This window comes from Danio aesculapii, chromosome 19 (assembly GCF_903798145.1).
Source record: "Danio aesculapii chromosome 19, fDanAes4.1, whole genome shotgun sequence".
In the NCBI taxonomy this organism is placed as follows: Eukaryota; Metazoa; Chordata; class Actinopteri; order Cypriniformes; family Danionidae; genus Danio; species Danio aesculapii.
Window position 1 is genome coordinate 45,107,596 of NC_079453.1, and position 16,794 is coordinate 45,124,389.

Here is a 16,794-nt window from a genome sequence, read left to right on the forward strand (position 1 = left end):
TTGCTTTTGATCTATGTACATACAGAAAATGCTGCTTCGCAAAGCCAAGATCGCAGAGCCCTGATGGTGTGGTTGAGTCGAACATTGAGTATGTTTACATGGGCAACAATACTTTAATACGATTAAGACAATACTCTATTAGAGTCTACCATGTAAACAGTGATTTTTGAGGACCTTAATCTGACTAAAGTCATAACTGAACTAAACAGAAATGGAATTAAGACATGTGGCGTATGCATATATTAGTGGCAATATTGAGGTAAACACCGCAATAAAACTATCACCGTCATGTAGGACTTTTCGCCGCATTTTGTGACAAGATCCACACACGCGGCTGTCAGTAAAGGACCACACACACACACACACATCATGAAATGCTGAGGCTTTTTTTCTTTCCATTCAATGTGCGGTATCAATAAAAGCAACGCTCTTCCACCAGTCGTTCATATTCGTGTCAAATACCCCAGTTTGTCATGGGGCATGAATGAAATGTTCATGAGTGAAAGTTAAACTACCGAACTGCAGTTAAAGTCGAGAAATTAAACATGAAACGCCTAAAATTACACGAGACTCTTATTCTATTGTCTTATTCAGATTAAGGCAAATAACTATTACTGATGTCCACGTAAACGTAGTCAGTAGTGTCTTCAAAGTAAGTGAAAGATCCAGATGGGCATCCTGGTGATTTGATTCAGAATGGCACTTTTTTTGTCAGACGACTCACCGATTTGTCTTTCGTTCTCCCTCATTTGTTTTAAAAAGCACCCGGTCCATTTTATTTGTATATGTTTTACTCGAATGCATAAACTCTAGGTGCCTGATAGTTAGCTGTGGAGGTAGCGTTAATCATATTCCCTTTAGTGAACGCATAAAAATCGTCATCATAATTTACTTGAGTGCGCGCCTCAATATCTCACAGTTTGAAAACCCCTGCATTAGATTACTCTTGTTGCAACATTCCATGAGAAATTTTTCAGCATAGACTGATAGATAAATGTGGAAATCTGCTTTTGGCAGTGGTGCTTTGTACAACCAAACTTTAGGACTGTGTGAATAAACTGTGTAAAATAAATCTCAATTGAATCAATTGATCGCCTCAAAGTAAGAAGGTCGCTGGTTCGAGCCTCGGCTGGGTCAGTCGGCGTTTGCATGTTCTCCCCGTGTTCGTGTGGGTTCCCGACGAGTGCTTCGGCTTCCCCCACAAGTCTATAGGAGATATAAATGGTACAGGTGAATTGGGAAGGCTAAATTGTATGTAGTGTATGCGTGTGAATGGATGTGTATGGGTGTGTCCCAGTGATTGGTTGCAGCAGGAAGGGCATTCGCTGCGTAAAACATATGCTGAATAAGTTTAATAAAGGGATTAAGCTGAAAATAAAATGAGTGAATGAATCAATGAATGAATCAAAGCAAATAATTGCGTGTCGTGGCTGTTCAGACTGACACCGACACAAGGAGTCATCATGGGGTTAATTTGTTTCTTTTTTAACGAAAGCAGTAAAAACTGAACAATTATTTGAACTGTACAAGCTAAAAATGAACATTTATTTTTATATCTTTTTTGTCCACTGCAGTGTATCTTAATGGGATTATTTACTTCCTAAATAAAGTATTCTTTTATACTTGACCTTTACTTAAGTATACTTCTTTTTCCTAAGGGTATATTTACTGACATACCAAGATCAGTCTAGTATAGACAGGGGGAGTATTGCTGCTTTGACAGCCAAGTTGGGTCAAAGCTAGGGATGCTCCGATCAGGAGTTTTGCAGCCGATACAGAGTACTTATTCTTTGTCATGGTGATCGGCTGATACTGAATACCGATTCTAATGCTTCAAGCTTTATAATACATTAAAGAGCCCATATTATACATGAAATAGGGTCATATTTAGGTTGTAAGGGTCTCCAACAACAGTCTAATATGCATGCAAGGTCATAAAACACTTTGATGGTCTTATAATCTGCATTTATTTTTACCTAATTATCCCAGCGACTCCCATATGAATCGTTCAGCGATTCATTTGTTCCCAAACCCCTCCTCAGCGCGAAGCTAATCTGCGCTGATTGGACCGATGACAGCCTGCTGCGATTGGTCGACAGTGACAGGCTTCAGCACGAGACAGAGTGAAATGCCCAGCTGGTAATCAACTATATAAAAGTAGTCACAGTGCACACGCGCTTCATAGTGTAAGGCTTTTTTCCACACACACACACACACAACCCTCCTCAGAAGAACTGGGGAGATCGACGCGAGTCTCTCTCTCTCCCTCTCCCTCTCTCACACACACACACAACGCTCCTCAGAAGAACTAGGGAAAGCGACGCGAGTCTCTCTCTCTCTCTCTCTCTCTCTCTCTCTCTCACACACACACACACACACACACACACACACAACGCTCCTCAGAAAAACTAGGGAAAGCGACGCGAGTCTCTCTCTCTCTCACACACACACACACACACACAACGCTCCTCAGAAGAACTAGGGAAAGCGACGCGAGTCTCTCTCTCTCTCTCTCTCTCTCTCTCTCACACACACACACACACACAAAACGCTCCTCAGAAGAACTAGGGAACGTGACACGAGTCTCCTGTCTCCTAGCTTACGATCGATCGCCATAGCAACGACAAACGGCAGTGGAACGCGAGCTCACAAAAGCCTTTAACGTTAAATCCGTAAACAAAGCGGCACGCGTCGCGTTTTTAACGTGGCTTACATGTGATAAGAGAATATAAAGAGTAACCGCGTGTACTGTACCAGGTTAACAACTCATCTTTGGGTAGAGACTGTCAATATTATCCATCTGAGCACAGCATGACTTCATTCGACTGGCGGCGTCTGTGTGTGTGTGTCTAGTGTTTTTTCTGTGTTAGTGGGCGGGGCCGCAGGTTTCAAATCTCCCTGGTTTGCGCGCGTAACTACTGGCGAGGCTTGTGTTTCGTGGCTGCGTCATCGCGAAACACCTAATGACTCGTTATCAAGGCGACTCGTTTGAAGCACTATGAGTCGACTCTTTTATAGATGAATCAATAGTTTTAAACACTGTACACTTACAGATTTAAGCCTTAGCTGGATATTTCACTTCACTTAGAGCTGTGTTACACACTACATGGAAGGGCATTTTCAAAAACCCATAATATGGGCTCTTTAAGCACATTTTCCCTCAAAGTATGAACCTTAAGGGAAGATCTCGTTGTACCTAAGAGAATAAATCAAGGATCCTGCATATAATACCTTAAACACGTCTCTTATAACCATTTAGGTGTGAACGTGTCATGGCCAGAAGCAGCTTTACAGAATTCATCCATTCATTTTACTCTGGCTTAGTCCCTTATTTATTAGGGGTCGCCACAGCCGAATGAACTGCCACAGAAAATAATATAACACAGATATAAAAATTGTTATGAAAAATTAGAATGCAATTTGGAAACATCCAAATGATGACAGAAGAATTCAACATGAGCATTTGTTTAAGCAGCGGATGCCCTTCCTGCCTCATACACTACGGGCAATTTAGTTAGTGGGGGAAACCGAAGCACCCCGAGGAAACCCAAGCCAACACAGGGAGAACATGCAAACTCCACACAGAAATGCCAACTGACCCAGCCAGGACTCGAACCAGGCGGTAACCACTGAGCCACCCTGATGCATCTTACTGCAGGTCAATTTTATTTAGTGCTTGTTGTCAAGATCCCCACAGCTGTTTAGAGTAGTTAATGAATCATTGGCCAGAAATTCTCTCTCTCTCTCTCTCTCTCTCTCTCTCTCTCTCTCTCGCTCTCTCTCGCTCTCTCTCTCTCTCGCTCTCTCTCGCTCTCTCTCGCTCTCTCTCGCTCTCTCTCTCTCTCTCTCTCTCACACACACACACACACACACACACACACACACACACACACACACACACACACACACACAAACACACACAGAGGAGCAGAAAGAGTCAGGCATGTTTGAGATGATCCTGATGTCTCAGAGATGTTGGAGAGAGTCTGATTCGGGAAGCTGATATATAGCTTATATATATATTATCTTGTCTCTTATAACCATTTAGGTTTGAACGTGTCAGAAGCAGCTTTACAGAAAATAATTCATCCATTCATTTTACTCTGGCTTAGTCCCTTATTTATTAGGGGTCGCCACAGAAAATAATATAACACAGATACAAAAATTGTTATGAAAAATTACAATGCAATTTGGAAACATCGCAAATGATGACAGAAGAATTCAACATGTCTCAATCAAGAACAAGTTTGGAGCGCATGTTTGATGCATAAGAATTAAAATGCACACCTATAAATCTAACACTCCTTTACTAAAAGGAAACAGGCCTATAAACTCCTGTTTATAGCAATGAGTGTATTACAAGAATTTATATAATTAAATATTCATGTTAAAAAAATAAAGTTTTATTTATCTAGTAATAGCAGCCAGCTTTCAGTGAATTTGCAATATTGTCAAAACAGAACTTTCAGTTTTTATATGTAAAAAGGCCTAAGTACATGCAGGACCATTCAAATATGTTGATGGTCTCCAACTATTGACAGCAGATCCCTCAATGAGAGAGAGGGAGGGATTTGCACTCGCGATATCTTTACTGCTCTATTCATTTAGCCTAAGAAATATAATGCTTAGACCAGGGGTGTCCAAACTCGGTCCTGGAGGGCCAGTGTCCTGCAGATTTTAGCTCCAACTTGCCTCATCACACCTGCAAGGATGTTTCTTGAAAGCCTAGTGAGAGCTTGCTAGCTAGCCCAGGTGTGTCTGATTGAGGTTGGAACTAAACTTTGCAGGACACCGGCCCTGCAGGACCGAGTTTGGACATGCCTGGCTTAGACCATCACTGTGCCTCTCGTGATCTGTTGTCTTGCTCATTCACTCTCGTCGCCGTTATTTCCGAGTATTTTATCGCATTTTGGGGGATCACGGGGCCGGTAAAAACTTGCGAGAGACTCGCGCAGCTTCTGGGAGAGGTCAGGTTGGATGAGACGCTAGATAGGGAAGAACGCGTCACAGCAGCTGAAAACACTGGAGATGCAATAGCTGCAATTGCAACAAAGAGAGCATCATTCGCGCGAGTCGCTCTAATAAACTAAACAGAGCTCCAATCGCATCTGTGTAGCTGCTGTGACGAGCGAAGTACACTCCCACACATCATTTACCTGTGTTGTTTCTGCTGTAGGCTATGCAAATGCTATGAAACTGTGTTTTAAAGTACATTTAGGTGTACAAAAAAACACTAAAAGGTCAAATGGTCAAATTATACAAGGGGTTTTATTTTATAATTCATACATTTATGTTACATATGTTAGATATAATGTTGCCTATTTGTTACATGCACATACATGACATACATACATGAGCATTTACTGGTGCACATTCATTCATTCATTCATTTTCCTTCAACTTGGTCCCTTATTTATCAGGGGTCGCCACAGCAGAATGAACCACCAACTATTCCAGCATTTGTTTAAGCAGCAGATGCCCTTCCTGCCTCATACACTATGGGCAATTTAGTTAGTTGGGGAAACCGAAGCACCCGGAGGAAACCCACGCCAACACAGGGAGAACATACAAACACCATACAGATATGCCAATTGACCCAGCCGGGACTCGAACCAGGCGGTAACCACCAAGCCTCCCTGGTGCATATTACTGCAGGTCAATTTTATTTAGTGCTTGTTGTCAAGATCCCCACAGCTGTTTAGTGTAGTTAATGAATCGAGCATGCCTGAGGCACAATCTCATTGGCCAGAAATTCTCTCTCTCTCTCACACACACACAAACACACACAGAGGAGCAGAAAGAGTCAGGCATGTTTGAGATGATCCTGATGTCTCAGAGATGTTGGAGAGAGTCTGATTCGGGGAAACTGACTCTCTGACATTATCTCCTGACCCTGGAAGCGTCTGATCGAGTTTCAAACATATGGATATCATTCTAGCTGATTAAAAAAGCATATCTGGCACATCCTGATCTGCGCAGAAATAGAGTAATAGGTGCCAAGGAAAAGCTAAAATGCTTCATGTTAATTATCTTTCCTTCCTTCCTTCCTTTCGTCTATGAAGGTTCACTGCATCAGTACAGAGTTCACTCCGCGGAAACACGGCGGAGAGAAAGGAGTTCCGTTCCGGATCCAGATCGACACCTTCAAACAGGATGAAAGCGGAGAGTACATTGAACACCTGCACTCCGCCAGCTGCCAGATCAAAGTCTTTAAGGTGACATCACACATACATGCACACACACATACACGCTCGCACACACTGTGCCTTATGCTAATACTGGCAGCCTGCGTAAATATCAGCAAAAGGAGGGCTGTGAAAAAATGCTCACTTTAACTTTTTGATCTTTTGCTCAGAATATTAAAGGCATGATTCCCACACGTCTTTGAAAGCGGGCCTGTCATGATATCTATTTTTTGTTGGACGATATATTGCACCAAAATATATAGTGATAAATGATATTATTGTCATTTTAAGATCATTTTATGTCACTCATTATATAATGCCAGAATAAGAATATAATATCACAATGCAAGAGCACTCTAATAATGAACACATCATATTTCATTCTTAAGATTATTTCATTTAATTATAGTCATTTTAACAGTTTAATAATGAGGCATTGGAATCAGAATGTGTAAACGCATATACTAAATTAATAATAATAAATGTTAACAGAAAAGTGCAAGGTAAAAAGTAACAGAGGCTGCAATATCTGCTAGCAGATCTATTTTCAGTTGTCAGGCACCCACATGAATATTTATGGTAAATACTACAGTGTTTTTTAACCATACTGACACTGACACCTCTAATAGAGATGGAGATGTTGCACAATCAGCTAAAATGTTGCTAGAATTGGTCTTTATGTATAGGCGAAATATATTGTCACCAGAAATTACAAGTCCGTATATTGATTATTGTGAAAGGCCTACTTGAATGTTCTTAAATTTCACACATGTAAATTCAAGGTCTGGAAAGTACTGGAACACACAGGTCCTTAAAAAAGCTTGAATCAAATTTGAAATGAAATGTGTAAATGGTGTTATTTCAACAATTGTATTGTGCTGCTGTCAAAAATGGAACAAAAAAGGGATAAAATCTTACATTTAAATCTTATACGTGAACTATGACTAATGATGCACATTTTATAAATATTTCAGAAACCATGTTTGAATATTACCAGTATTGAATGTAACATCTTTTACTAAAGTTCTTCAAACAGGAACAGTTCTTTTAAAACAGTGAAAGACACATTGGAAGCATCATTATTACTATATAAATATAAATGAAATATTAAGTGCAATAAGGACTTTCATGGTGCTACATTTGCTGGAGCAGTGGTCCCCAACACTTGGGTCGGGACTGGTACCTGTATGTGAATCAAATGCCTTCGGGCCTTACAAGAAATCATTATTTACTTCAGTTTTATTTATTATCTGATTCTGAATGATCTTTTATTTTGAAAAATAACCATATTCTCTCGGTTACATCTTGGTCACTTGAGCGCCAAAACGTAACCCACAAGCTAGCAAAATGATGTCTTTGGAAAGTTTTCAGTAACACTTTATTTTGATGGCCCATTTGAGTATTAGTAGACTGTCTGCTTAATATCTGTTGACACTGCTCCTTCAACACACATTTAACTGACTGTAAGGAACTTTCCAAGTACATGTCAGCTTACACTAACCCTAACCCCAACCTAACAGTCTACTTATAATCTAATGAGAATAAGTTGGCATGTAGATGCAAGGTAATTTAATTCAACAAATGGACCATCAAAATAAAGTGTGACCACTTTGGTCTTAAGGCTGACTATGTGCCATTCACATTTCGCATCTTTTCTGTGTGCAAGTTTGTTATTTCCAATGAAGGCACGTGGCTTGTGCGTGCATATTGAGAGCAACGCATGGAAACGACGTGATGCGCTCGCACCTTCCAGGCGCACTCAGTTATAAACATCTTCAGAATGCCATGAGTCACGTGACAAGAACTGACCAATCAGCTTCATATTTTGTATGGAATATACACATTTCATTAGACTAATTATCTCAGACAAACACTGCAGTGCTGTTTAATTTTCTATATAAATAAAATGTGTATCAGAGTTGCAGCAATGTTTTGCCAGCTTGTAATCCTGTGAGAAAAGGGTTGATGTTTACTTGGCAATCTATTTACACCCACCTTTCCAGGCCGCAGTAAAATTGTCAAGCATTGACAGGTCCATAGTAATATAAAAGGTTGGGGACCACTGTGCTGGGTGAGTTAAATAAGGTGCTTGAATATCCTTGAATCTACTGTTCATTAAAGAGTGGGGACTCTGTAAAGGGATAGTTCACCCAAGAAGTTGTGCCGTTTTGGTGACTTCCTCTTTAAACTGAAGTAAGAATGTGCTCCCAGCCTTTCCCATTGATGGGTTGCATCTGGAAGGGCATCCGCTGCGTAAAACCTATGCTGGATAAGTTGGCGGTTCATTCTGCTGTGGCGACCCCTGATTAATAAAGGGACGAAAACAAAATAAATGAATGAATGTGCTCCCAGCCCTAATTAGAAAAGAGCGCGGGGCTAAAAAGGTCTGTGCTTTAGTAGAGCAGCAGATTCAAAAATGGCTGCTTCTCACTCAGGGTAAAGTCTAGATCGGATACGCAGCCGGCTGGAAGTGCGATATGCACATTAATATAGCAGCATTTTTTATGACACTGTATAACAATAATTAATATTTTTACGCTACTGTGATGGTTGGGTTTAGGGTTGAGGTGGGGGTAGACGTTAATAAAATTTAATGAATGTGAAATTTAATAAATAATATAAATAATTCTCTTTAACTTCCGGCCGCATCCATATCTGATCTAGCAACAACCCTCACTTAGGGCTGTTTATGCTAATGAGGGAGAGATGGTCACTAATGGGCGGGGCTTTCACCCAAAAACTACAATAGCCAACACAAAGTATTTGAAAAATGTTTCAAGAAAAAAAATCCTCTTCTCTCATCCAAAAATAAACGAAAGTTTTTTTGGAGGATTCGAGCAAAAGATCATACAGTTTAAAAAACAAATGACAGCTTTCTTTGCTCAAACAAGAGTGCCAATATTCGTAGAGGGCAGTGCATATGGGGTTTGGTTAAATAGTGCATATTGAATTTGTATCCATATCATGTTGTTATAATTGGTTGTCGATTTCTTTATAAATGAAGGAACTGTTCACAAGAGTCATTATCTACCCACTTTAAGAGAGTTGCATGAGTTTTGGATATTGAAGAATATGTGTAACTGAACAGTGTCTGCTCTCCAATTGACTTTCATAGCATTTCATGGTCCGCTTTATTCTGGAGTCAACAGTTTGTTCTAAGATGTTCTTCATATCTTCCTCTAACAGCCAAAGGGAGCAGACAGAAAACAAAAAACAGACCGGGAGAAGATGGAGAAAAGGACTCCGCAGGAGAAAGAGAAATATCAGCCCTCTTATGATACCACTATATTGTCAGAGGCAAGCATATTTATATTTGATTTGCTTTAGTAGATTGAGTAAGCAGCCAGTAGGAAATGTTAAACAGATAATCAAGTCTCTTTAAAATGTGTGCACTCAGAGCCTGTTTTGTTAGCTTGATGTAATTGCATTGTATAAATTACTTTAAAAATGTTGTTATTTGGGTTTAAGTTCTTTTAGTGACGCATAAAATCCAGCAAACACAAATAAACCACGAATCCATCAAGTTTCTAGGTAAAACATGCTTTTAAAGTATACAGGGTGAGCCATTTATATGGAGACACCTTAATAAAATGGGAATGGTTGGTGATAGAAACGTCCTGTTTGTGGCACATTAGTATATGTGAGGGGGCTTGTAAATAACTCATGAAAGAATAAAGTTACGTTAAAACCAAGAACACCATTGTTTTTTCTTGTGAAATTCCCTATAAATTTGGAATATAAATAGTTGGAATATAAATGGCCCACTCTGTATATTTAAATTGATCATTGATTGTATTATAACTTGTTACTCCCTATGAAAGTAATGCTAACTAACTGTGTTTGTGTGTAGACTCGATTGGAGCCTGTGATGGAGGAGGTAGTGGAACACGAGCTGAAGAAGTCCAGCAAGCGGACACTTCCTGCAGACTGTGGAGATTCCATCGCCAAGAGCAAGAGAGGAAGTGTAAGTGCACATTCTCTCTCTCTCTCTCTCAACCACTCACTCTAATTCACTCACTCACTCACTCACTCACTCACTCACTCACTCACTCATTCAGTCTCACTCATCTACTTTTTCTTTCATTCATTCACTTACTCACCCATTCACTCACTCACTCACTCACTCAATTCACCTACTCAGTCTCTCACTCACCTACTTGTTCTCTCATTCATTCAATTACCTCACTTGTTTACCCATTCATTCACTCATTCACACTCACTCATTTTCACTCTCATTCACTTATACATTAACTCACTTATTTGCACTCATTCATACTCATTTGCACTCACTCACTCATTCACACTCACTCACCCATTCACTCCTTCATTTACTTACCCATTGACTCATTCACCCATTCATCCTTTGCTCACTCACTCACTTATTCACTCCCTTACTTGTTTACACATTCACTCATTCATACTCACTCAGTTGCACTCACTCATTCAACCACCCATGCACTCACTCATTCACACTCAGTCACCCATTCAATCCTTCATTTACTCACTCATTGACTCATTCAACCATTCATCCTTTGCTCACCCACTCCCTTATTCACTCCCTTACTTGTTTACACATTCACTCATTCATACTCACTCAGTTGCACTCACTCATTCAACCACCCATGCACTTACTCATTCACACTCAGTCACCCATTCAATCCTTCATTTACTCACTCATTGACTCGTTCAACCATTCATCCTTTGCTCACCCACTAACTTATTCACTCCCTTACTTGTTTACACATTCACTCACTCATACTCACTCAGTTGCACTCACTCATTCACCCACCCATGCACTCACTCATTCACACTCAGTCACCCATTCACTCCTTCATTTACTCACTCATTGACTCATTCAACCATTCATCCTTTGCTCACCCACTCACTCATTCACTCTCTTACTAACTCGCTTGCTAATTCAGTCACCCACTCACTCATTCAGTTTCACTCACCTATTCACTTCCTTATTTACTCACTCATTTGCACTTATTCGCTCATTTGTTCACTCCCTCATTTACTCACTCATTCACACTCATTCACTAACTTACCTCACTTATTCACTCCCTTACTTGTTTATTCATTCACTCACTTATTCACACTCACTCATTTGCACATTTTTTCACCCACCCATTCACTCTTTCACACTCACTTATTTGCACTCACTTACTCATTTGCACTCACTCACTCATTTTCACTCACTCACTCACTCACTCACTCACTCACTCACTCACTCACTCACTCATTCACCCACCCATGCACTCACTCATCCACACTCACTCACTCATTCACTCCTTCATTTACTCACTCATTCACCCATTCATCCTTTGCTCACCCACTCACTCATTTGCTCTCTTACTCACTAATTTGCTAATTCACTCACCCACTCACTCATTCGGTTTTACTTATTCACCCCTTCACTCACTTACTCGCCTCACTCACTCCCTTGTTAACCCATTCGCTCACTCATTCACATCCACTTATTTGCACTCTCATTCACCCACCCAATTACTCTCTCATTTACGCTCACTTAATTGCACTCACTTGTTCACCTATTCATCCCTTACTCACCCACTCACTCATTTTCTCTTTTCTCACTCACTAACTCAATTTTTCATTCACCCACTTACTCATTCGGTTTCACTCACCCATTCACTCCCTCATTTGCTTGCTCTCTTACTCACTAACTCACTTGCTCATTCACCCACTCACTCATTCAGTTTCACTTACTCACCAATTCACTCCCTCTTTTACTCACTCATTTACTCTCACTTATTCACACTCACCCATTCACTCCCTCGTTCACTCAATCATTTACACTCACTCATTCACACTCACTCGCCCATTCACTCCCTCATTTACTCACTCATTCACACTCACTCATTCACCCATTCATCCCTTGCTCACCCACTCATTTGCTCACTCTCTCACTCACTAACCCACTTGCTCATTCACCCACTCACTCATTCAGTTTCACTTACCCATTCACTCCCTCATTTACTCACTCATTCACACTCACTCATTCACCCGTTCATCCCTTGCTCACCCACTCATTTGCTCACTCACTCACTAACCTACTTGCTCATTCACTCACTCACTCGTTCAGTTTCACTTACCCATTCACTTCCTCATATACTTACTCATTCACACTCACTCATTCACACTCACCTATTCACTACCTCATTTACTCACTCATTCACACCCACTCATTCACCCATTCATCCCTTGCTCACCCACTCACTCACTAACCCACTTGCTCATTCACCCACTCACTCATTTGGTTTCACTTACCCATTCACTACCTCATTTACTCACTTGTTTACACTCAATCATTCATACTCTCACCCATTCACTCCCTGATTTACTCACTCATTCACACTCACTCACCCATTCACTCCCTCATTTACACTCACTCATTTACACTCACTCATTCATCCCTTGCTCACCCACTCATTTGCTCTTTCTCACCCACTAACTCACTTGCTCATTCACCCACTCACTCATTCACCTCTGCTGTGTTTACGGTTCACTCTTGCTGGAGTCAGACTCCACATTGTGCAGTTTGTTTAGTTCTGCATCCTCTATCATTGTGATTCAGATGTTACTCTGTGCTCTGTACTAATCTTAATGCTTTTTTCCCTCTTTCCCTCATTCTAGTGCTCTCCATGGCCAGATAATACATATGCCAACCCCATTACAGTAGCCACACCGACCTTCACCTCCACCACACACACCTACAGCTCCAGCAGCACAGTACCAGACAGGTGACACACACATCAGTGCATCTCTGGCCCTGTGAACACCTCATATTAACATGTTTTGTCAGTGGGCAATGTTTAATATAAGTAAAAATAGTATCTACTTGCTTTAATAGTGTATTCAATAGTACTTGTGCATCACAATGAGATGAAGATGAAGTACACTACCTGACAAAAGTCTTGTCGCCTATTCAAGTGTTAAGAACAACAAATAATAGCTTGACTTCTTTTGGTATCAGAAGTGGCTTATATGAAAGGCAAAGTCCTCTAGATTACACTTATTTTACCCAAATAAAATTAGATTTTTAATGATTTAGATAGGACAGTAAGGTCTGACTTTGCTTAGACAAAAGTCTCATCACTGAACAGAAATAATGTCCAGTATAGAATATAAAGTCATGCTGCAGTGGAAACAGAATGAATATTGTGTCTGACTCCATCGTGAGCTTGGAGGACTGCATCCATACATCTCTGCAATGACTCAAATCACTTATTAATAAAGTCATCTGGACTTGAGTTCATTAAGATTCTTTGCATTCATCTTCAATGCATCCCCCTTCATCTTACCCCAGACATGCTTAATAATGTTCATATCTGGTGTCTGGGCTGGCCAATCCTGGAGCACCTTGATCTTTGCTTTCAGGAGCTTTGATGTGGAGGCTGAAGTATAAGATGGAGCGCTGTCCTGCTGAAGAGTTTGCCCTCTCCTGTGGTTTGTAATTTATTGGGCAGCACGAGTGTCTTGATACCTCAGGCTGTTGATGTTGCCATCCACTCTGCAGATCTCTCACACGCCCCCTTACTGAGTGTAACTTGACTGATTTCTGTGAGAATCTTGGGTCCATGCGGGTTCCAGTAGGTATTCTGCTGTATTTGTGATGATTGGGATGCAGTTCAACAGATGATTCATCTGAAAAATCAACCCCTTGCCACTTCAATTAGAAGGCAAGTTATTATTTGTTGCTCTTACAACTGGGATCTACAACAAGACTTTTATCAGATAGTGTAGATCATGATGGAAAAAAAAGAGGAAAGTGTCTTAAAATCTTTATCGATTTGCATTTTAATACCACATGGAAACAGGGCCTTTTTAACAGTGTTCCAGTGATGAGCAGTTTTTCAATGTTTGATACTTTTGTTTTTAGTGAGTCGTCTTCACCAAACCACCAAGGAGATCTTGGTAACCTCACGGTTGTGGAGGTTTGTATGTTTTATTTTTACTCGGTTTTACCTTAGAGATGTACTGTGTTTAATGTTGCAGTCTTGTAAAAGTCACAATGCTAAAATTAAATGAAACCCCATATTATGTCCCCTTTTCACAGTATGCAGCACAAGTCTCTGATGTCCGTAGAGTGTGAATGTTAAGTTCCAGCTCAAAATGCCCCATTCAATAATGTTTGATAACTCTTTGAAACTGACACTTTTAGGGTTTGATCCGAATTATGCCATTTTGGTGACTGTCACTTTAAATTTAAATGTGATTGGACTCTTTTCAAAAGAAAGGCGGAGCTACGCATCAGGTATAAAACTCTAATGCTTCTCACTAAGGGCTGTCTATGCTAATGAGAGAGATATGGTCACTAATAGGCGGGGCTTTCCCCCTCTAATGACCCGTACAAAGGGAGAATGTCAATCAAAGTGTTTCTGCAGGCTGTTTTTATCAAGTGTGGTTATAACAAATAGAATTAATTAATTTTTGCCATTAGAGCCTGGCTATATTTACAGGCTGTTGCCACACAACTGTGTTTTAAACTTTATAAAGGTGATTTTTGGGTAATTTTGAATAATAGATCCACTTTAAAACAATAAAAAACTGAATTTTGTCCATATTGTTAATGAAAAATTGGAAATGTCACAATTTAGTCTTCTCCTCTTCGATTGGGATTGCTATTTCTTTCTGTTTTAATTCAACATATTTTAATAGCTGTCCAAATTGTGAGATGAAAAATCATGATTACTTTTTTATATCATGGCATCTTTTCAAGCTTGCATATTTATATTTCTCTTACACGCATAGTCTACAGTTATACAATATAATGAGCTTTTTCAAAAAGGTTAAATATATACATTTTAAGAGTAAAATAAATAGCATTTGAAAATTAAATATGTGCACTTTTATAATGCAGTCTCTCAGTCCCACGGCCTCCATACAGGACACACAGAAGTGGCTCCTTAAGAACAGATTCAACTCGTACAGTCGTGTTTTCGCCCATTTCTCAGGTATTTATACAGACACAGTTTCTTGTTGTAAAAATCAATGGTTCTTTAATCAATGCTTTAAAATGTCGCTGCTTTGAATTGATTTGAAAGGGCACATTAACACATAAATATCAATTCAGAATCAAGATTTACTAGAATCTCAGCCAAAATGGACATTTGCTGTTTATTTATTCAGTCTCGTACCATTCTTGATGTGACTTTTTTTCCCAGTAGAGCATTAAAGTTCCCATGAAATTAAAATAACTATTTTTAGATGAGGATATCTATAAGCTAGTGTGCTCCAAAAACAATGACAAAATTCACGTTGAGAAGATATAAGACTGATATAAACATGTAAAGCTTGTAGTTTGTCACTTCTGCCTAAAGCCTGATTTATACTTCTGCGTGAAGCTCACACATATAGTCTGGCGCAGTCTTCACGCGGTCGCATAGCCTTTGCCGTGGCTGACGCTGACATGCACCTCTCAAACTACACGTCGATGCGTAGCGCAAGCTCTGTGATTGGTCTGCTTGGATAGTTGTGATGAGCGTGGGCGGTGCTGAGAGCCATGAGCCAGATGGAGCGAGTGTTTACAAGTGTGGAGTCCTGTTAAGGATATGGAAACTTTAGTTTTGTGTTTACCTTATGATTAAAGTTGTTGCTTGTCTGCCGGTTCCCGTCTCTGAATGAGCAAGTTTGAGCTACTTGTACATTAATTTAGCGTTCAGAAAAAACTGCGAAGAAACTCAATACAGAGGAACATAAAATAACTTACTGCTAGCTAGCGTTTCAGAAGTGTTATTGCAGAGCAGCATGCAGAAGTAAAAATGCACAGCTACGCGCGAGGCATGCGCCGTGGGTCACGGTGATTACTTGACGCAGAAGTTTAAACCAGCCTTAAATGGATCAACATTTTATTCACATCACCTCATTCTTCAGTTTCTCATCTAATCTTGACCAATCAAATGCTTTCTGTTATCTGACATGCCCCGCCCCCTTCAAGATGCTTCTCGTTTGATGCACTTGAGCTCAACCACTTTCACTGACAGAGCTGTGAAAAAGCAAAACGATATTGACTGTTTTAAAGGGGAGGAGCTACACTATGCCCAACCCCCTCTTGTGTTTCGTTGAAATTACGACTAATAATGACTATAAATGCACATTTCAAAGCGCTTCACGAGAGAAGATTTTTAGCTTTAACTATGATCTTTAGTGATTGATAAAATGCTAGTAAATGTCTCCCAGCACTTTCAGAGTCACACAAACACATACAGGCAAAACAAAATAATTACTCGTGTCTCCTGATTATACATTGAGGTCTTATGATATGAAACAAATCTGTCTGTGCAAGAAACCAAACATTATTTACAAAGGATGTGACGAGATTACATCGCAACGGGATTTCACGTCGAGGTGAAAAGTTGTCTCGTGAGTTGTGATGTTATGATGAAGCGTGAGGGTGAAAGATTGGAGGCAGGATTGGATTTGAACCATACATCAAGTGCTTTGCACACGCCTGGCAACCTGAGCTGCCTCTGTGCTGCACGTCACTTGTTTGTTGGGCGTGTGAGTGTGATTCAAAGGTTGCTGCGTCCAAAAGCAAAGGCTGCTACACAAATTAACCGGTTCATAACCATGCAATGGAATAGCACTT

At 40.2% G+C, this 16,794-nt stretch overlaps 2 protein-coding genes across 2 annotated transcripts in view; both read left to right on the forward strand.

The window, feature by feature from the left end:
- arpp21 (cAMP-regulated phosphoprotein, 21) overlaps nucleotides 1-16,794 on the forward strand; it is a 164,859-nt gene that overhangs the window by 35,510 nt on the left and 112,555 nt on the right. The window lies entirely within an intron of this gene.
- ubp1 (upstream binding protein 1) overlaps nucleotides 1-16,794 on the forward strand; it is a 51,016-nt gene that overhangs the window by 23,730 nt on the left and 10,492 nt on the right. Inside the window, exons 6-11 of the mRNA XM_056479697.1 lie at nucleotides 6,063-6,215; nucleotides 9,372-9,482; nucleotides 10,036-10,149; nucleotides 12,840-12,946; nucleotides 14,086-14,140; nucleotides 15,067-15,160. Coding sequence (XP_056335672.1) covers nucleotides 6,063-6,215; nucleotides 9,372-9,482; nucleotides 10,036-10,149; nucleotides 12,840-12,946; nucleotides 14,086-14,140; nucleotides 15,067-15,160 — 634 coding nt within the window. The remainder of the gene's footprint in view (nucleotides 1-6,062; nucleotides 6,216-9,371; nucleotides 9,483-10,035; nucleotides 10,150-12,839; nucleotides 12,947-14,085; nucleotides 14,141-15,066; nucleotides 15,161-16,794) is intronic.